This window comes from Lepidochelys kempii, chromosome 6 (genome assembly GCF_965140265.1).
Source record: "Lepidochelys kempii isolate rLepKem1 chromosome 6, rLepKem1.hap2, whole genome shotgun sequence".
Lineage (NCBI taxonomy): Eukaryota > Metazoa > Chordata > Testudines > Cheloniidae > Lepidochelys > Lepidochelys kempii.
Genome location: NC_133261.1, coordinates 88,595,726 through 88,619,017, shown reverse-complemented (window position 1 = coordinate 88,619,017; position 23,292 = coordinate 88,595,726). Strand labels below are relative to the sequence as shown.

Here is a 23,292-nt window from a genome sequence, read left to right as displayed (position 1 = left end):
ACTTCCCACCTAAGCAACTTGTGCTACTCGTTTAACCCCAGCTGGTGGGAGAGGGATAGACCCAGAACTGGGAGGTGTGGTGCTGAGAAGGCCTGGAGACCATTAACCTGGCCTCCTCACCCACCCAAACTGCTCATTGGATCCTCTCCGTATAGCTAATTTTCCCTCTCTTTGCCCTTGCACATTTGTTAACCTTTCTGTGTGGGGGTTACCCACTGTATAACCTGCACATGTATCCTTCTCCTATACAGTTGTGTCTACTGCAGAAATGACAGGTTTCATCGAAAGGAGTGTGATTTGAAATATTGGAAATGGCAACTATATTAATGTGTAAAATATTATCACCTGAAAATCTCCAGGTGTTTTGCAAACAACTAATTAAACCTCAGAACACCCCTGTGAGGTAAGTAAATATAACAGGAAGTGTAAAGGGCTGAATGTCAGCTTTAACTATGAACCTTGTGCTTTTGTGGATTTAACTTTGACTCTTAGGGCTAAATTTTCAAAACCTTGTGCTTGCTTTGCATATCTTTAAAGAAGTAGTGCACAGGATGAGATGAGTGTTTGCATATTTTCAGTGAGCATGAATTTATTGACAGGAAATTTATGCTTGCAAATTATGGGTAGGGACATAGAGAGTTATTTTAGTGCATAATGAAAATGTTCAGCTGTGTTTAAACTAACCACTTGGAAATGAAGATCTCTATTTGTTTCTCCAGTTCTCCTTTCAAAATTAAGACCCTCATATTACAACCGGATTTCAGTAGGGCTCCACATGGAATGAAGGCATCCATCCATGTGGATCCCATCTCGGGACTGGGGCCTTATCATGTGCTCTTACAATGAAAGGAAAATAGATGCCATAGCATGGATTTTAGCTTTTTGGTGTCATTTTATGGAAGAAATTGCAGCCTTCCTGATGGAAAATTAACAAAAATTGTTGCCCTTTTAAAGATAGCTCACAATGTTTCTGTATATGTTTGCAATGTGATGTAATTTTTCTCAGTACACTCCCCAATATCCTTGCACTCGCTATATCTGCATCCCTGCTTTAAATAGACTCCTATGCAATATGGTATACAGATGATATTCCTGTTTTCCATTTTGGCTGGTTGTTTATCTCTTTTTTAGAATTGTGTGTTCTCCATGTCATTTACATTCTCTGCTTGAATGAATGTCAAACTCTTGGATTAGAACCACTCTAAAGCATTGCATAGAGTCTATGAGGGTATTAAAATTAGGTTTAACTTTGGGGGAAGGAAGTGGAAAGATTCTGTGATTTTTAGAGTTTTCTTTGTGTTTTGAGACTGCTATTTATATGTTGCTTGAAAAAATTAGAGCAAATGTAGCTAGCATGAGGAACACATTTTTAGATTATGTGTAGGTTTGGGAAAGATTCAATTTTTTGGTAGTCAGTAAATGTCAATTTCACTGTACACACACACATGAAAAAATATTTCCATCAACAATAATAGAAATTTACAGAAAAGCAAAGTAAGAAAAATGCTGCTTGAGAACTTACTAGACTTTGAGTTAGTGATATTTATTTTTTCTATTTTGTCTTATATGATTGAAAATTTGTGTTTTAACCGTCATGAAACTTTAATTTTTTGAACTTCAACATTTTCTGTCATTAAATAATTGCCTGACCTTCCCATAATTTCCTGCAACTGTGAAAATCAAAATTGATAAAAATAGAAAATTCTTTAAAATAAACATTGATATACTCAGTCAGAATTATACATTCTGCCAAGCCTAGTAAGGTAGGTGAAAAACACCATGCTCTCTTGTGAAAATTCATACTCACATTTTATGTAGCAATTTTGTCTCTTATTTCCACGCACAGATATTACAAACCTCAAAAAAATCTTGACTGACTTTTTTATTTTCAAACAATAGAAAAGTATGTTCCATTGTGTGTGTGTGTGTGTGTTTTAGTTACACAGGAGGTCAAATTGAATGATCACAGTGATCCCTTCTGCAAGTGTGGGTCTGTTACTGAAAAAAGGAAAGGAAAGAAAAAAGAATTTATAATCAAGAGAAGCTCAGCTAACAAACCCAGAATAGTTGGTTGTTTCTGCTAAAATGATCAGTAGTGAAACAATAATAATGATACCTACCTCTTCTACAGTTCTTTTCATCTGTAGACCTCTGAACGCTTTGCTACAAGACTATAATTATCCCCATTTTACAGATGGAGAAACGGAGATATAAAGAAGTGAAGTGACACAGCAGGCCGGTAGTAGAGCCAAGAATAAAATCCAAATATTCTGAGTCCCTGTCTAGATCCAATGGGCCACATTGCCTTCAAATAGTTAACTGTTCACAATGGCATTATTATCAGGAGGTTTCGTCATTAGGTGTAGAGTATTTATCTTCTATTGCTGCCCACAGCTTGCCTGACACCACCTTCAAATATTAACACTCGAACACATGAGAAATATTCTGCTCTGACTCTGGATTGAGGGCTAATTCTAGTCTCAATTTTGTACAACCTTACTAAATACAATGAAGTTTCACAGATATAATTGAGGGCAGAATTTGGTTCACAGAATTTTTATTATGGATGGAATATGCAAACCAAACAGAACACAGGTCAACTTTCAGATTCTAGGTTGGCTTTGAAGGGTGGTATTTAGGAAAAACATTTTACTGTGAAAATGAGTAAATTTGATCTGGAAGTCATAGAGGCAAAATAAACAAGGACACCATTTTTAGAAAATAACTTTGGAGAATCAAACATTTGAAAGACAAAATACATCAGTGCTCCTTTCAATATGCTCATTTGTTTTTCCACTGGAACAGAATGCAGTGAAATTATATATATATATATATATCTGTGTATATTTGTTAGGACCATATGGGCCAGATCCTCAGCTGGTGTAAATTGGTGTGTCATAAATATAAAGGGAAGGGTAAACCCCTTTGAAATCCCTCCTGGCCAGGGGAAAGCTCCTCTCACCTGTAAAGGGTTAAGAAGCTAAAGGTAACCTCGCTGGCACCTGACCAAAATGACCAATGAGGAGACAAGATACTTTCAAAAGCTGGGAGGAGGGAGAGAAACAAAGGGTCTGTGTCTGTCTGTAGTCGTCTTGGCCAGGGACAGAACAGGAATGGAGTCTTAGAACTTTTAGTAAGTAATCTAGCTAGGTATGTGTTAGATTATGATTTCTTTAAATGGCTGAGAAAAGAATTGTGCTGAATAGAATAACTATTTCTGTCTGTGTATCTTTTTTGTAACTTAAGGTTTTGCCTAGAGGGGTTCTCTATGTTTTGAATCTAATTACCCTGTAAGATATCTACCATCCTGATTTTACAGGGGGGATTTCTTTATTTCTATTTACTTCTATTTTTTATTAAAAGTCTTCTTGTAAAACACTGAATGCTTTTTCATTGTTCTCAGATCCAAGGGTTTGGGTCTGTGGTCACCTATGCAAATTGGTGAGGCTTTTTATCCAACATTTCCCAGGAAAGGGGGGGTGCAAGTGTTGGGAGGATTGTTCATTGTTCTTAAGATCCAAGGGTCTGGATCTGTAGTCACCTAAGCAAATTGGTGAGGCTTTTTACCAAACCTTGTCCAGGAAGTGGGGTGCAAGGTTTTGGGAAGTATTTTGGGGGGAAGGACGCGTCCAAACAGCTCTTCCCCAGTAACCAGTATTAGTTTGGTGGTGGTAGCGGCCAGTCCAAGGATAATGGGTGTAATATTTTGTACCTTGGGGAAGTTTTGACCTAAGCCGGTAAAGATAAGCTTAGGAGGTTTTTCATGCAGGTCCCCACATCTGTACCCTAGAGTTCAGAGTGGGGGAGGAACCGTGACATGGTGTAACTACATTGCATTCACTGGCGATATGCCAAGTTAGTGCAAATTAGTTTCACAACAACAAAGTCTCTGGAGATATGCCAGTTTAGTGTAAGTCGGTGTAATTACAACTCACTGGAGACATGTGAGTTCAGTGTAAATCATTGTGACAACAATTAAGTGACTGGAGATATGCCTGTTTACACCAGCTATCTGGCTTATATTTTTTTTAGTTTCATACATTTTTAAAATCAGATCTTTAAAAATCTGTTAAATATTGCTGATGTGCTAACTATTTCTATGCAAGCCCTCCACAAATGCATCAGTAGAACATATATCTGACCTACATTTATTAGTAGTGCCTTGTGATAACCCCTAGAAGCCCCAATTAGAGATCAGCTCCGTTGTACTGGGAGTTGTGTACACACATAATAAAAAGATGGTGCCTGCCTTAAATAGCTTACAAGGTAGTTTTCCCATCTACAGTATTTAGTAAAACATCAGCAGCACTTCATTTACACTCCTTGCTTATAATTTTGCTATACGAAGACATTTATATTTTTATCTACACAGTGTTAATTAATCTGTCTCAGCTGCACAGTATTTGCCATCTTATTTAAATGGGTTCATTCTATAATTGTGCTTTCAAACCCTCCTTTGAATCAGGCATAGAAATGATCTACAACATTATTTTATCTATTCATAGACCCAGCTGTTATTAGTTGTGCTATTTTTTTCAAGTATGAATTTTCTTTTTTCAGAGGAACAATATTATTAACATTTTATGTGTTATAATCAATGAGTTTAAGCTTGGTTTGCAAACAAAACATATAGCACTAATTAAGCTCTGTGTTTTGGAAGCCAGGCTGTAGAATACAAGTTTAAGATCCTAACATCTATGGTCCCAGTCCTGCAAGTGGATAACATATGGGTGCATTCAGTGGGTCTACTCAGATGTGTGAGGTTACTCACATGCATAAGGTTTGCAGGATCAGTCTGTGTCATCATAGAGTTAGAGTGACCAAACATCCCATTTTGGCTGGGACAGTCCCTTTTACAGGCTCTGTCCTGGCCATCCTGACTGTTTGGGTTTTTTTTTCCCCCCAAAGGAGGCATTTGTCCCGTTTGTTCTTGCTGACTTGATCAGTTGGCAAGAGCAAACAGGACTGCCAACTTTTGTCAAAAAAGTCGGGTGTGGTGTGGAGGGGGCAAGCAGAGATGCCAGCCCCCCGCAGGAGCCAGGGTTGTGAGGGAAGCAGTGTTTCGGCATGTGGGGGCCCCGCAGGGTTCCAATGACTGGGCAACAGCCTAATATTTGGGGCGGGGGAGAGACAGGGTTCCCGCAACCAGACAACAGCATGGGGGGGCTCTCGGGCAAGCGGTTGGGGGTATCCTGTTTTCTCTTTGGGAAATATGGTCACCCTACGTAGTCATAGAGTTTAAGACCACCAGATCATCTAGTCTGACCTCCTCTATATCAACACCACCCAGCACCTGCACAGTAACCCCTACAACTGAAATTACACCAAAGTATTACAACTCACAGGGACCAGATTATTATGTGCCACAGGTAGAGGATAGGTGGGGACCAAGGTGCAGCAATGCCAGAGCCCCCTTCCACTCTCTTTGCCCCCAGTGGCAGGAAACTGATTGAGATACACCTAGGTAATCCTGGCCGGTGATCCGCACCCACATGCTGCAGAGGAAGGTGGAAAAAAACCCCAAGATAACTTCCAGTCTGACCTGGAGGAAAATTCCTTCTTGACCTCACATTTGGTGATCAGTTAGACCCAGAGCATGTGAGCAAGAACCAGCCAGCCAAGCAGCTGCGAGAGAGCATGCTTGGTGCCACCTCAGAGCCCCCATCTCACCCCATCCAATGTTCCATCTCCAACTGTAGACATCCCTGATGCGTCAGAAGAAGGAGATTTCAAAAACAAATCAGAATACGTGGGGGTGGGAGGGAATCCCTTCCTGACCTCTGCAGGTGGCTCATATATTGTATGCTTCCATTCATTATGGATAACAGAGGGTACGTTATATTCTAATAGCTGTACATAATTTAGATTTTTTTTCTCTATACTATGTGGGTTTTTTGTTTTTAACCTGGCATATTTACAGAATACAGTGAATTTGCTTTACTTTTAATACATACTAGAGGTTTTATTTGCCAAAATGGTATAAAATTTTAGACTGAAAGTTGCCTTTCTTATTTAATAAAATAGTCTTAGTGTGTTCTAACAAGCTGCTGTTTACACCGCAGCATGTGACTCTTGCATGCAAATTAAGAACAAGAGAAAGCACACATTCCATGAACACTGGAAAAGATTTTTGACCATTATCAGACATGTTTTTAAATGCTTTAATTTTACAGTGGTGTAACTCCATGACATAAATCTGGAGACAGCCCCTAAGGCTTGGTTGAGTCTGGTGATTCTTGATCCTTTACAAACCTGTACAAGAGCTGTGCAATGGTCCTTGTGCTCTCCTAAGGACAAGGGCACATCTGCCAATCCTAAACTTCCTAGACAGACCAGGGCAATGTCCCTGAATTTCTATCACCCCAGCCCCTGGCTCCACAGAGGGAAGTGCATGCTTTCCAAATGTGGTACAGTGACAACACTTCCTCTGTTCTTCAATTGGCATAATACTCCTGACTGGCATGGCTGGCTGTAGGTGTTTTGCTGCCCCAAGTTCCAAGTGCACAACTGCCCAAGCAAAAAAAAAAACAAAAACAAAAACCCGGTAGCCGGAAGGCCGCCCCTGGAATTGTGCCGCCCCAAGCACGTGCTTGCTTTGCTAGTGCTTAGAGCTGGTCCTGCTGACTGGAGCTCCCACATGGGGCAGGTCATCTCCAAACTATTCTCTACTTCAGGCTGTGGCACAATAACTCAGTTGAGCCCTGGAAACAAAATGATTAAATGTCTTCTGTTGTTTTGAAACTGCATACATCTGTGCATCTCTGGTGCTGCAAACAGTTTCTGAAGGTTGTACACTTAAAAGGAAAGGAAACTGGATCTAGCCCTAATGGTTATGAAGAAACCCTCTCAAATTTGAACCAATGCAGTGTTGCTTCTAAGTAGTCTGCAGACCGCTGAAACAATAGTTCTGAAAACTGTATATTGCCCTTTTCCTCTCACTGGGGTGGTAACTCTGAAACCTAATGATGGGGCCATATTCCATATTGTTAATTATCTCAGTGTAATTACATCAGTGTAAAATTATAACTTAATGTTTAATATTTTCTAAACATAATTGCAATAGAGAATACATAATGAAAAGCAATATTTATTTCAAACCTGTGTTATGTTATTTTTTTAAAAGAAGCAATATTATTTATTCCTCTGTAATTTTGGGTTTTGCTAGCTCTTAATAATTAATTTTTCCTTTAAAAAAATCTTCCATTGTGCCAGAGGGAAAGAAATCAGTACACACAGAACATGTACTGTAAATCACTTTTATGTCTTTTAAAACAGCTGACTTTGCATTTTTATTACATTGTTTGAAAAAGTATCTTTTCATCTGGAAAGAATCAGTTTAAATGTGATTGTCAACACAACTAAGCCAATTTTCTGTTTAAAATGGCTGCTTGTGAAGCTTAGAACTATAATTATGCCAGTATTTTCTTCACAGACATTAGTTACTAGGGCCAGGAGAATTTAGGTGGGATGTGCACAGGAAATACCTGGCAGACAGTGTAGAATGTACTTTGAACATAAAGCAAAGCACTTTTATTTAGCTTACAGGAAGCATATAAGTAATGATGAGCAACAGTCATTGCTTTTAGGTGAAGAGCCTTCCTTTTAAATTACAAAGGGATGTTTGGCAATGTTTTGTGAAATTCAATTAAAACTTCATAAATGTGTATGTAAAAGGGTGCGGAATACAAATATTTTTGTTGGGGGGGGAATTATTTGCTGATCAATTTTTTATATATTCTGATCAAATTAATTAGGAGACATAATTTCAGAGTGTTCCTTTTGTTTTCGGACTTAAAGTATATTTGTAACAAATCTATTACAATTCCCTCTAGTCAGTCTCTGTGTCTCCACCATTTCAGTTTCTTTACTAATCTCACCTGAAAACATAGCAGCTTTCCCCTACCTATAATAATTTTCAATTTGTCATTGCCGTGCTTATTTAATTCAGTAGAGTAATTGATTATTTAATTCTAAAATGCATTTTGGGATGAAATGTATATGAATGTTCCTATGCAAAATGTAGTATTGTATTCACTGATCACATTTTCACATTAATAGATGTACTTGAGATTTACATTTTATAAAAAACTTTGTTCCCTGTTTTAAGTAGTACATTGTAAAAAATTTCATAATACTGAAATGTAAACTGTCACCTTTCAATACACATTCTTGGTACATTTCATTTTTCAATTTTCAGAAGGTATAAAATACCTTTATTAATGAACTGTTGCCTTTGGATTATGCAATATACAATGAAAACATATGTATCATCTTGTTTTGTTCCAGTAAATGGGCTAGTTGTTTTATTAATGTTTAGAGATTAATCCACATATTAGACACTTCTAAAATATTGTTTTAAAGGAAAGAGTCATTGTCAGTCAAATATTCTCATGCAGATTTTTTTTCCTTTGAGAGATACAGCAGTCACTGCAGCAATGACTATTAAAAGTGTGCTAATCTTTCATCTCTGACCAGATTTCCAAAGTGCTGTTCTGTTTGTAATTTTCTTTATGCAAGTTGGGCAGCATTTGAAGACATTATATATCTCACCCCTCAGGTTCTGTAGGAATCCCAAAAATATTCATGCTTGACCATTGAAGGAGGACTATTAATCTAAATCAGAAGACAGTGACATTAATACAATGTGGGTGCAATTAGTAATACATCCATGACAATCACACAGGTTTTCAATGGAATTTACACTAAACAAAAGGGCATAAAATGGGGAGTTCACATTTTATGCAGGGTTTGTTGGGGTTTTCTTTTTGTTTTCCTTTTCCTATTTATAGAAGCACTTTTCTTCCATGTACAACTAAATCATTCTCCGCAGCACACTGGGATTGTGCATTCTAAAAATAATTGGAGTCAAATTGTGAAAAATAAGGTATTAGCCTGTTTTAAATGGCTAAAATACCTCAACACTCAAAAATGATTTTGAGAAATATTTTTAATGGGGCTCCATTTTGCTGTAGTCACTATTTTATTTAATTCTGTATTTCTGATTTTTTTTCTTTTGTTATTTTTATTATTTATATGACAAACACTGTAACAGTTTCTGCAACACATTTATGTGAAACACACTGCATCGTCTCACTGGAACATATACTCAGAAACACAAAATTAAACAATGTTGTCAATTTCTGTCACTCTGATCTCGTTTTGAACATTCTCTTTCACTGTAAACCAGAACCAAGTTTTTTTAAAGTTCTTATGTATCATGTGAGGCAGAAACTGTTACTAAAAGTCTCAGATTCTGGCTATGCACATGGGATCTGTTCCCATGTGTGAAAAAATGGGTGTTCTTTAAAGCCTGTCTTCCACCTTAATGCATGTTGACATACTTTGTTTTTGCCTGAACCTGCCTATGTGTTGTTCTTCGACTGAGTGACATTCAGGGTTTTTTTTGTTTAGAATGTTTTGTATGATAAATGGACTTTTCAATAATAACCTGCCTCTTCTGCGTAGTAGGAATTTGGTAGCCAAAACCAAAATACTTAATCATTGTTTTCCTGTATCAGTTGCACGCTGTGGCACAGACAAATATCTTCGTGTTTCTGATGCCTCTTGAGCCAATCATAGGGCCTGATCCTGCAACTACTTATTGTTGAGGGTAGCGCTTAACACTGTGAACAGGCGAGGGGACTAGTCAGGAAGGAAGCATAGCTGGTCAAAAAATACTTCACAAAAAATGTTGACATTGCTCCATTTTCAAGGGTTCAAAAAAGCCCTTCATAATTATTTATTTTTCAAGTGTTTTAAATATTTTTAATGGAAAATATTATAAAACAGTACTAAAATAGTCATCCAACATTTTCATTTTCCAAAAGCCATTTTTCAACAAACTAAACTTTTTCATTGATCCAAATCCAGGATTTTTGTGGACAATAAATTTTGATGATGTGTTCCATAAAAATATCAATTCAAAAAATCTTTTGTGGAAAACATTTTTATAATGTCAACAGTTTTTCATAAAATATGTGTTAAAAGATCATTTTTCAACAACAAGAAGAAAAAATGGTTTGAAAAATTGTGACCAGCTCTATTAGCCTGATAGCACAAGTTTGCAGGGCACAGCCTGTATTTATCTCCCTCCGTTCCCCCCATTTTTTTTAACGTTTAATTTAAAATGATCAAACAATATTATAGATAAAATAAAAGTATCAACTAATGGGCAGCAATTTTTGTTTCTAGCAGGGTTCTACATTATATCTGAAAATTTTAAAAGTATGCATTCCATATATTTACTCACACTTGCACTTTTATTGGATCACAGCTAAAGCTGGTTCAAAAATTTTCATCAGAACTTTTTTCAGCAAAAAAATGGATTTTTGATTAAAATGGATATTTTCACCCCGAAATAAATTTTCATCCAAAATGTTTGGATTTTCATAAAAAAAAAAAAGCCTGAAAACCTATAAACTAAAAAATTGTCATTTTAAAAAGTGTTCAAAGAAAAACATTGCTGAAAATGTAAAATTTTCATTATTGTGAAAAATTTTCACAGGAACAAAAATCATTTCTCCACCAGCTCTACTCACAACTTAGGTTAATAAACTATAAATAATAAAATGCTGTTACATAACTGGAACAATAATGTTATGTGCTGCTGCGTAAGAGGGCAATGAAAATAATTGTACATATTTATAAAAATGCCATGTTTCTCTGGCTTTCTCAGAAATACCGTAGAAATTAATTGGTTCTTTTAGTGTTACAGTAGGGAAATTGTGGTAAAGGTGACTTATTTTTCATGAGGGATAGTGATGAAAACTTAATTCTAAGTGAGGGAAGCTGAAGACCTCTTCATGGAAAAATAGTAATTTTAATATTGGTAGAATGCAACACCCTTTGTAAAATTCTAAGATGTGATATGTTAGAAGATTTATCCTCAATACTATGCTAAATGATAGGGGGAAATGCAGTTTCAGTGGTAGATCATTCATAGTTATCATGAGGGAATGTTTGGTATTTTGTCTTTCTACCACATGAGATCAGTTTTCTCTTGATTGTCATCATTTTGTTAGGTTGTCTTGCTATTTAAGCTATTAAAGATTAGTGTGCTGCTTGGTCTCAGGTGATCCATAAAGAGGAATGAAGCTTTGGGAAGGTAAACCACCATCAGACTGACTCGGTGTATCAACCTTCCATGACAGGAGCTCTTTGTTGAGAATTGTTGGCAATTGCAGAAGTTTCCAACTTAAGATAAGAGCCAGCGTTCTCAGGTAATGCCCTCGATCACACACCTGATGACAGACTCCTGCTTGCAAGTTTCTTCAGGTGCTATGTTTGCTCAGTAATCCTTCAATGCCAAACTTTTCTAAATAGCAAGCAGGTCCCATCAGTAATGGACATCAGCCATTAAGCTTGTAATATTTGTCATATATCGGGTTACGGCTTTGTTACTCCAGTGTGATGAATGGATGCTGCTATGCTTTAAGAAAATAAAGAAGTACAATAAATTTAGAAGCACTGAAAAAGTTTCTGTTGTAGGACCTGATACAAAGGCCACTGAAGTCAATGGAAAGTCCTCCCCTGACTTTAATGACCTATGGATCAAGCCCTTATTCTCCTCTCTTTTGAGAAACAGAACCCTAGTATGTAATTAAAATACATTTTCCCCTTTCTCACTATGCACATATTTTATACCTATTAATAATCTTTACAAAATACTACTCCTAATACACCTATTGTTTTATTTTAACTTCTTGGTTTTTATGTTTTTCACAACTGTTTTGATTAAAACAGAGAGGCTTACAGTGACTGATCCAGTGTTCACTCTGGCCACATCCATAAAAGTTTTGTACAACTGTTTCATTTAGTAGTTGCTATGTTTGTCATAACAGCTCCTGCTTCAAGTGATATAATATATATCCCACATCTGGGATGCTGTATATCATTTTAATATAATACAGCCAACAATATATACAGTCTAAATTTACAACTTTATATTTTAATTGACACGTAATTTGTCCTCATAAATTGAACTGGTAATTGTCAGACAGCCCCACTGCTTTTGGAAAAACTGATAGTAGTATTATTTAAGGATTTATTCTTTTCTAGTTATTTATTAAATGCCAGTTGACCTAGAGCAAAACTTCTCTTTCTCTAAGGAGCTAACATACAAATCAAATCTAGACAATAGAGTGTGTGGGGGGAAAAGCACATAAAATGTGGACAGTTTGATGAGTTAATGCTAAGACCTCATGGAAGAAGTTTTGTGGAGGCATATATGACTGAGAAGAGAGCTAATGATTGCCACTTAAGGGCTGGCAGAGAGTTCCAATCATGAGGAATGGCATGGAAGAAGGCATGAAACCAATAGTTGGAGAAGGGTAGAAATAAGATTTTCAGGAAGTGGACTTGAAAGGAACGTAAGAAGTGAGAATAGGGGGAAAGGTGAACAGAGATATATGCTGGAGCAGAGCTGTGATTCAGGATTCTTTATGAATCAAGTAAACAGTATTATTAGGCCTTTTAAAGCAGAGGAAAATAGTCAATACAGTATATACTCAAGATGTGAAAATGCTAATAATGTTTTATATTCAACTGCTTAGGCTATGGTAATGCTTTCCAATTAATTTTTCCAATAAGAAAATCTAACACCTTTGAATTGTACAAACTTTTGCTGCTTATCTTCTGTCTAAAACCTGCTTTGATTCTTCCCATCCTGGATAATTCATTTGGCTCAAAATGAAACTCCTATTACCTTTTAAGACACTGCATCGCCCCAATGTGAATTTTCCTTATATCCTCTCAGATGGTCATTGTGGTCTATAGTGTCACGGGCTACCTCAGCAATCTTTATAGACAGTATTCTTTTTCTGCATTCATTAATGACAAAAATACATAGTATTTGCTAAAATCATCTGAATTACTCTTTCACAGATTTTTGTGGCATATTATCTAAATCTTTGTTTAAGAAGACTTTAAATGGCAGATGTCTTGACTTTGGTGGAATTACTCTGAATTTACAATGGCATAATGGAAAGCAGAATTTAGACATATATAATTCTCTCCCATAAATACTATACATATATTATGCTAAGCTGGTGTCTGTTTAATGTGCAGTTCTGCAGATGATGGTGTGCCACAGGCCCATTGGCAGTTCACTACTGTGTGTCAGCAACTCTTGTCAGACCTGACTTACTGCACCTCACATACTGGTGTCATGATATTTATGTGAAAGATGACATCTAATATATTGTTTGAGATCTAATAACACACTGGTCATTAATGTCACTGTGAAATGTTTATAGCAACTCTATAGATGAAATTATGGATACCCTCTGATATTTTGTTTTTGAAACTGAACAGACAAAGGTGACAAAACAGGTTTCCTCTATGTAAAAGAAAAAGAAAATATGGTGGCAGATGCCTTGTGCAAGAAAGAGGGCTCTGACCTGCTGCCTTGAGGTCAGCCAGTGACTAACCTTCCTGAAGCTTTGTAAGAGGGGAGGTGTGACCCTAAGAGCATCTCAGTGCCACAGGACCAGGGTGTCACTGGTGTCAGGTAATGAGTTTCGGCTTGCCTGATCAATTCATTATACCCTAACTCACTAGGCTATAATCTGTATCTAAAAGGTGTCGTGTAATATGTCATCAGAAAGCTCATAACTCACTGATCATTAATATTCTTGTGTGATGTATGTATGCAGTGTGTATTAAGAGTTATGGATATATGCTGGAATGATGACTAAAATGTATTTAAACCAGGCATGTCATGGGGAGTTGGTAAACAGGTGGGTCTAGACAAATGAATGTGTATTTACTTCTCGGAGCCCAGTCATCAGGCAGAGATGATGAAGGTCCATTTACATATTAGGTAAACAAAATTATCAAGCTAACAAGTGGGAGAGGACACAGCTTCAAACAGGGAAGAGAAACTTTATCAGGGCTATAAAGATGGGGGTCTGAATCTCAAGTGACAAGCAATTGAAACAACTAATTGTATACAATATTATTGTATTATAAAAGTTTATCAATTGAGGTGTTTTATGAACACCGATAACACACTGGTGATTAATATTGTAAAATGTATGTATTACCACTATAGAAGGAATTATGGATACTTATTGATATTAGACTTTACAGTCTGTATCCAAACAAAGGGAGAAACAGGTCTCTTCCAGACAGGAGAGATGTCACAGATATTTACCTGTCTCCTATGTAAATTAAGCATGATGGAATCAAACCAAAGGAAGCCCTACTTAGATACAGGGGGATTGGAAGCCCACAGGAAGGGAAAAACAGTATGAGGTCATCCTGCCTCTTGAAACAAGGTCACTGAACTTTGGAAGATATAAGCAAAGATAGGAGCCATCTTTGGCATACATCACTAGAAAGAGCCAAGGGAACATAACTCTTGCAAGCTGAGAAAGATACGTCCCTCAACAAAGGGGGAAAGGGAGTTGAAGTCTCTGGGAACTGAATATAGGTGAGGAACCTGCTTAGGCAAAGATCTTTCAATTAGGAAGACAAGGGAAGCCAGTATCTTGTGCTTCTGTGAAGGTCCTGATTGAGGGGAAAATCAGCCATGGCTGGGAAGAAGGAAGATTGGTGAGATAAAGCATCTTGAATAAAGCATTTACCTTGTCAAATTAAGTTTTAGACTTTTAGATTTGTGTCTTCACTTTTATTTGCTTGTAACCCTTTCTAACTTTAGTCCTTTTACTTGGCATCCCTTAACCTAAGTCCCATTGTTAATAATTTGTTTTATTTTTACTATAAACCAACTCAGTGCAGTATTTGAAGGGAAGGGTATTTACTTCAGTTACGTTAATAAACTGTAATGTGCTTTTGTCTCTTCAAAGGAGTAAAGAATCTTATTATTTCTGTGAGCTATCCAGCAGAGGACTGGACACTTCAGGGCACATGGTTTTGGGGAAATTCAGGACTGGGAGTGTGTTGGGGTCAGCTTGATGGTTGTAACCAAGGCTAGTGAAAGCCAGAATGGGACGGTAGGGCTGTACACAAGCTGCTGGGGTCAGAGCTGCTAAACCAGGGCTGTCTAGCATGCAGACACTCAGGGTTTGACCTGCATGCTTATAGGTTAGTTCTGAGCAGTCCAGGCTGGGAGCTACATAGAATCATAGAATATCAGGGTTGGAAGGGATCTCAGGAGTCCAACACCCTGCTCAAAGCAGGACCAATCCCCAATTTTTGCCCCAGATCCCTAAATGGCCCCCTCAAGGATTGAACTCACAACTCTGGGTTTAGCAGGCCAATGCTTAAACCACTGAGCTATTCCTCCCCCCCTCCCCCCATTGGTGCTTTTACAGCACCAAAGCATTGTAAGGCACCCAGGGATGCAGGGCAAGTAGTGACACAACCCCTCTCTGGTCTGGATTGCACCCTTGAAATCACAACAGATGTAAAATACATGAAGTCTGGGTCCAAATAAAACCACATAGAAACTAATTGAAACATTTGAACTAATCATAATTTTCTATTTACTATCTTACATGATCATTTCTTTTAAAACCCTTCAATTCCTATATCTCATTAAAGGACCTCAGCCTGCCTGCTCATTAGAAAGATTTCCATTGTCTTTGCTATCTAAAATATTTTCAACAATGATGGGAAATGAGCATGCCTAGTAGAATTCCAATTAACCTTGCCTTGCTTCATTTCTGATTTTAACTGATGCATGACCAGAGCTTCTGCTTCTGTGATTCATCTGAGACGACTTTATAAACACCTTTGAATAGGAAGTCTCTCACAGGAAAAAGTTAATTATAGAACACTTAGACAGATATATTTTTGTTGCAGTAATGTGTATACTTAAATGACACTGGCTTCACCATCAGCTGAATACCAGCTGAACTGAGTTCTGGTAGCCTACAAGGTTTGCTACTGAGTTTGTATTGTGTGCCTGATAATCATTTCAGCAGAAAAGAAAAGAAAAGAAGGAGCAATTTTCTGTTCAGTGGAACACAGAAAGCCTCCTTGAACATATGGGATAAAATCCTGCCTTGTCTATAGAAGTGCAAAGAGACCTCAAAGCTGGCTTAGCTGCCCTCCTGATAATCCCCCTATATAGGGGAAAGCCTTGAGTGGTCTGGTATTGGCATAGTGTTGTGGGGGGAAAGGAGCGTTACTGTACTCTGATGATCCCCAGTTGCAGAAACAGTCCCTTGAGGCCACAGATAGCATGTTGCAATCTACAGCAGGCCTAAAACTGCTCTAAATTTCATTCTGAACGAAAATAGCCCCTGGATTGGGGAGCTGCAAAGCTGTCCTAAAGCCACCCAAAACTCCAGCTCTGCAGACAGCACAGGTCAGCCAGTCTGAAAATACCTTCATGTAGAATTTATACACCACTACTGTCACAGACTGTCAACCACTAATCTTCCAAGCTGTCATTATAATCCCTTTCATCCAAACAGAAGTTAAAATTAACCAAAATCAAGCTGTTCTTTCCAAACAATATTTTTGTCAGCATAGCTGACATTTCAAAATGATAATAATTAATAATAATTCAGAGGAAAAAATATCATGAAAATTAATATTTCTTTCATGGGAATGTGCAGTGTTTTCTACTAAATTCAGAGTTCTCCAAAACAGGAACTTTCCCTCCACTCGCTAATATATTGTCATTCAGATTTCATCAGTTCTTTGTCAGATTTCCTACCTTCTAATAAATCCCTCCTGCAGGAAATTTCACTTTTCTACTCCCACAACCACGGGTGTGGTATAAAGACCCTGAATGAAATAGAATATTTGAAGTGTACTACAGCACGTGCAGCTTAATGAATAGTCATTCCCATTCCAATGATAGTGAAAGTTTGCATTTGTCAGTGGTAAGACAAAGTCCCTCAGATGTAAAGGTAAATCCCCCTCTAACAATAGATCCCTTCAAAGTAAACTGAGTCTCTACTATTCATGGCCCAGGGATCTGCCACAGCTGCAAAGTCCTCTTCCTGCTCCAAAAGTAATGAATGTGAATATTGTAATGCCACAACTCTAGGTGTATTGTCAGTACCAGGGATCGAATCTAGGATTTCTGTATCTTAAAGCATGAACCTCTACTATCTGACCTAAAAGAACCAGGTCTATTAACCAAGGTCGTAGCAGCGTCATCAACCTCTCTATGTCAGCCAGCCACAGCCAAAGGGGGACAGAGCCCCACACTGAATAGATGTAGATTACAATACCTTCTTTATACACAGAGTAGTTGTAGCCGTGTCGGTCCCAGGACATTAGAGAGACAAGGTGGGTGAAGTGATATGTTTTTGTTTTACAAACAGAAGTTGGTCCAATAAAAGATACTACCTCACCCACCGTGTCCCTCTAATACCTTCTGTAGCAGTCACAGAATGCCCAATTAGACAGTCTATGCTGAACTCTGCAATTCAGCCCATGTGGTAGCAAGTACTTTGACTACTGTCAGAAGGCATCCAGCTACTTCTTCCAAGGTTTTCCTGTCCCCAGATACCCTCTGCCTGTTTCTCCCATTAATATACACCCTTCTGGACCCTAAACACACAGGTGCTGAATCCACTGTGTGCTGAAGATGTGTGTCTTAAAGAACGAAGCCCTTAAAGTCTTTAGATGCTGAATCATAGCACTTCAGATGCTGAGTCATAAAGCCTTTGAACAGCAGAGTCTTTGGGCCAGTTATGGTTGCTCTGGCGCAAGTGCACTGGTTGGGGGTGAGGGTACAGGGAGCAATTTGTCCCACCAAGCGCACCAGCAAAGGGTGCAATCCCGACTGGGTTTCAAGGAGCTGGAGCTGGAGCTGGGACCACTGGAATACTGGCAGCATTTGCAACCTCGGGAGAGGAGATTCTGCGTGACATCGCTATGAAAGTAGAGTTGCACTGTGGGGAGCAGCACTCGCTACAGAAGTAGCAAGGGGTTCCTCTGTCCAGGTTTCTTTAGGCAGTGCAGCTGTGGTAGTGTATCACCGTCTTTCCCCCTGTGTAGCTCAGATCTAAATGAGTCCTTGACTGCCTACTCATTACCAAGAATCACATGTGGTGTCCGGCAAAATTTCTAGCCAAATATTTACCTGAGTGTTCCAAAAATAGAATCATCGTATCTTTATGGCTTATGAAAAATAGGCTCTAATTCAGTGGCATCCCTTAGACTCTGAATAATATTATGCCAAGGGAAACTATGGTTTCCGAGTTACTTTCTGTGCCCTGTTTTGTCATGTATCGCTTGACCAGTACAGAACAATTAGGATAAAATTTAAGCCAGGGGTGATTCTCATCAATCTAATCTAATTGTGGAGGCTTTTTTTTTTCAGAACAGTTTTGTCTCTCTTGTCTAGTAACCTGCTGATATTTATATTTTTGTTTTGCTTGAGATGATGCCACAGTATTGGGAAAAGGTGCCACAAACAAGCATTGGAGAGCAGAATTTGAACCTTACTGGTTTGGGTATTCTCAGAAAAACAACAACATTGCATGTTGGAAACTGGAAAAAGAGGAACATGGGGATTTAGAACATTCCTGTTAATTGATTATTTATGCATTTTCCTTATTTTGAGCAGCATCTTTGCTCAAAAGAATTTGATCTATGAGTTTTATATTTACTTAGCTGTAGAATATCCTTGGGCATCTAGATTTATACTGAACTTTTGAACCTCTTCTTTAATAAATAACTGTATCTTCAGTCACGACTAATGCAGTTACTGTGGTATCCACTAAGTTTTATAAGACTGAACACCAGACAAAATTAGTCACCGCTGATTCTTGTTTTAAGCTTGCGAGCACTCAGTATCTTCCAGGATCAAGCCCTAGCAGCAAAAATATTTTAGCTAAAAGTAAGCATTCACTAGCGATTCATTGGTATTTATAAAAAGACAGTCTCTCTGTCTACCTCACTAAAACAGTGTGTTTCTAGTTCAGTTGTACACAATCAATGCCCTTGGTCCTGCAAACAGTTACACGTGTGCTTAACTTTAAGCAAGAGAGTAATTCCACTGCAGTCAGAGGGGAAGTATGTGTGTCTTTGTGAGATTGGGGCCCGTGCTAGTTTCTTATCAATCGCACAAAGGAGAAGCACAAAACTGACAGAAGAAAGCCCTAAAAATGGGAACAACTTAGATGCATGTTTGGTAACGTTTAATAGGGCTAATGGAGATGTCAGAAGTGCCCACTGAGTTTGTGTTTTTTCTCTTTACTGAAAATAAGAAGTCCCATTTACTTTGTACTTCATTTGAGCCCATTTTCAGATAAGAGCTTGTACCTGAGGACACCTTTCCTATAGCAGGTTTCAGAGTAGCAGACGTGTTAGTCTGTATCCACAAAAAGAAAAGGAGTACTTGTGGCACCTTAGAGACTAACAAATTTATTTGAGCATAAGCTTTCGTGAGCTACAGCTCACTTCATCGGATGCATTCAGTGGAAAATACAGTGAGGAGATTTATATACACAGAGAACATGAAACAGTGGGTGTTACCATACACACTGTAAGGAGAGTGATCAGGTAAGGTGAGCTATTACCAGCAGGAGAGTGGGGGGAACCTTTTGTAGTGATAATCAAGGTGGGCCATTTCCAGCAGTTGACAAGAACATCTGAGGAACAGTGGGGGGAGGGTGGGAATAAACATGGGGAAATAGTTTTACTTTGTGTAATGACCCATCCACTCCCAGTCTTCATTCAAGCCTAAGTTAATTGTATCCAGTTTGCAAATTCAGCAATCTCTCATTGGAGTCTGTCACTCTCCTTACAGTGTGTATGGTAACACCCATTTGTTCATGTTCTGTGTGTATATAAATCTCCTCACTGTATTTTCCACTGAATGCATCCGGTGAAGTGAGCTGTAGCTCACAAAAGCTTATGCTCAAATAAATTTGTTAGTCTCTAAGGTGCCACAAGTACTCCTTTTCTTTTTGTGAATACAGACTAACACGGCTGCTACTCTGAAATATCCAATAGAGATTCTTATTTACAATTCAAAGGTTTCCTGTTGCAGTCCCAGTAAGGAGATTCCTCATATATTCCCGGTGGACTAGGAACATTATCTCTGTAAGACTCCCAAACTCCAATAGCTGGAGTGGCAAGAGTCCTGAGGTCATACCTGAACCGGGGTTTCTTGCATAGCAGTATGTTGCCTGGCATTACCAATTGAGTCACTGGTGCCAGCTGTGTTTACATATCTTGAACCTTTCAAAGTCAGTGATCTTTGTTCTGATAACAATGGAGCATGCTATACTTTGAATTCACAGGTAACATTGAAAAATCCATTGTTTGACTCTCATCAACAAATAACAATGACAAGCATATGACTGAATGGTGATTTGCCTTCTACAGTTTTTGTAAGACTCTTGCTTTTAACTTCTGTGATTTACAAATTAATGGAAATATTAGGCAATAATCAAGTATAGGGAACTGAAGATTTCCCTATAGTTTGGGAGTCTTCAAAAACATAGCAGTGTCAGACTTGGGATCAAATAGTCTGTCAGATAATGAAGCATTAACTGGCAAGAGATTATCCTTGAAAGCCCACATCCTCACCTATTTATCACTGTGGAATGTTGACGTATCAGTTACCACATTCAGGAGGAAGTATGTGTGTTGTACTTTAGAAGAAATCCCTAGAAGAGGCTTTTTCATTCAAAATTACCGCTAGATGAGAGAGTAAAAAAGCTATTGTTATGGCATAGCTGGATGGATACAACATACAGCAAAAAATGAACACATCAGAAAATCAACTGAAGAAGGAAGACATAACAGCCTACATACTGATTTATGTCCAGCTAAGTATAGCATAAAATATAATGTAAAACAAAAAAAACTGCATTTGGCACATGAGTAGAAAATATATCAAAGAACCGAACAGTAGAAATAATAGTGGATGTTGTCAGCTTGAAGTTTGTATGTTGTAAACAAATCACTTTATTTACCTTTATTATTAGTAACATCTAGATGATTGATTCCAAACTGTTGACTGTGGATCATAGTCCACAGAGATCTTGCTGGTGATCTTCAAAGAGCTGGCTGGTCACATGGGGCTGGCTCTTCAATTCATTTCCAGCAGCTGCGCAAAAAAATTATTCCTAATGTTATGTGTCCATGTAAACATTTACAGTACTGTTGTCACCACAGGGATGCTATTTATTCACAAGTGGGAAGGGAAGTGGTTCATGTCACCATGAAATGGAGAGAAGGTGGTCTATGTTATAATCTTTCTCTCAAGGTATTATTCAGATTATGAAAATGTTTGATAGCCACTGCCTTGGATTATTAAAAGTGAAGGCATTTTGCCACTCTTTATGCCCATTGCTCACTTACTGCACCTGGACAATGAAAATCAGTGAAGATTTGGAGCTCACTAGGTGTGACAATCTTTGTGTTGGAGCTGTCATGTTGGAAGCACATCTCACATGCAGCTCACTGTGGGTTAATCCTGATAAGGAAATCCCCACGTGTGTGATATTTGAATTGAGAGGCTGCCAAAGCTGCTGGATCCTGCAGGTTTATACATTAAAAATAAGTGGTGGTGTCCTTGGCGCGCATGTGGCGAGAGGGGCAGATGGAGAAGAGAAGGAAGAAGAGCAGCAAGGTGAAGGGGAAGTTTTGACTTCATCTGAGTCGGTTTGCCCATCCCTGTGCATAAAACAGGGCTTGCTTGTGACTTAGCAAATAACCAAACATGCTGGGCTGGTTCGTCTAAATGGCTCAGCCAGTGGTGTGTCGTACACCTGGAAATGAAGCCTAGGTCTAGCAATGACCTTGAGCGCAACAGAGATTTGAACCAAATCCAGCCCAATGTAAATTGGTGAACTTCAGTGATTTCATCTTAACCACATGGCACAGATACGTCGGAATCCATGACTACTTTATCAGTTATTTTTACCTTTGATGATGGAAAAAAGTCACCACGCAGAGAAGAATTAAAGATCATTAGTCTGGTCCAGTGCTGATGCAGGATGTTGGTGAGTTATTGTTACTCTTAGTTTCTCATGCAGCCAAAGGACTGATTTGGCAGCTCTCAAGGTTGTCAGTGAAAATGAGCAACTGTTACCATCACATCAATCCACCCATATGTAAAAATCCCCAAATGACATGGGTGTTTTTAAAAACATAAGGCTTGTGTAATCCTTTATTTCTTTGACAACTGTAACAAAAATGCAATCTTAGCGATTTGAATTTTCCAATTTAGGCCTAATTTGAGGTTTTTCCATGCTGCCATTCTATGAAGATGACAATGTACTGAAAAGATTTTTCATTATCTGTGGGTGATTACATGGCCACTGAAATGTAAAAAGACCAAGAATATTGTAAAATCTACCCAGAGATTCTACACATATGGAACTGCACACAGCTGCAGATGTTTCCAGTGATACAAAATTCACTAAAGTCTGTTACAGAATTTGGCCCAGATATGCTCTTATAGAATTACAATGACCCTGGTAATAAGGAAACTTTAAGCAGCAAGCACCAGATTTCCATAAAAAGGTTAAAACTGAGATCCAAAGCATGTTTGTTTGGTTTGGTTTGGTTTGGTGTTTTTGGTTGTTTTTCAAGGGTTCTTTTGTCATTGTTTTTTACTACATCGTCACAGACAAATATGGAGAGATAAAGGGAGGCGGAAAATTCTTGAGTTCAATTAATTATGAATAATCTCTGACCAGATTTTATGTGCTTGGCTTGCTGTGGTGTAGTACAATTTGGGTATAAATTTTGTATGGAGGCTGTGTACCCAGAGGCTTGTATAATTTTGAAAAGGTGAGTAATCAGATGGAAATAGAGTAACCCCACTGACAATGGAAAGAATCACATTTACCATTCTGCTCTCCATTGGTTGCATACGGCTTTTTACATTATCATGTCTAAGTTTTACATATTCATGATCAGAATTTCACTTTAACTCACAACTCAGCAAACAAAGTGTATTTCTATTTTACACTCTAGTCTAAACCATGATTGCACTTTACTTTTCACTGATGTATGGTACACTTTGCTTAGTGCTTGATTGCACTAGCCTGCTCTGTTTTATGTTTGTGTTTTTGGGTAACTATGGACATCAAAAAAGCTCTGTTTCTATTTCTGGCCATTTATTTACCTAGAGTTGGGAGTCACAAGCTTTCTCAAGAAGCTGAACTAAAATAAGAAGAAATGATCAGATATGAAAACAACTGGAAAGAACTTGGACAACCTAGTGGAACCTATGCTGCTAAAGAGAATCTGTGGTCAGGAAAAGGAAGGGGATTTTAAACTTACCATAAAACTCATTTCAAGGTTCCTCTAAAAGTTTGAATTTCTCTCTAAAGGTCTCATCTGAAGCCTACTGAAGTAAAGAGAAAGGCTCTCATTGATGTTAGTGGGTGGTGAATCATGCTG

At 38.1% G+C, this 23,292-nt stretch overlaps 1 protein-coding gene across 19 annotated transcripts in view; it reads left to right on the top strand.

The window, feature by feature from the left end:
- SLC25A21 (solute carrier family 25 member 21) overlaps positions 1–23,292 on the top strand; it is a 396,583-nt gene that overhangs the window by 325,672 nt on the left and 47,619 nt on the right. For 5 of the 19 annotated variants that reach the window (XM_073349084.1, XM_073349085.1, XM_073349082.1 and 2 more), the window contains one exon: positions 252–403. The exons of the other annotated variants lie outside the window; for them this stretch is intronic. In XM_073349084.1, the coding sequence (XP_073205185.1) occupies positions 312–403 (92 nt within the window). In that variant the 5' untranslated portion in view covers positions 252–311. The remainder of the gene's footprint in view (positions 1–251; positions 404–23,292) is intronic. 19 annotated transcript variants of the gene reach the window in all.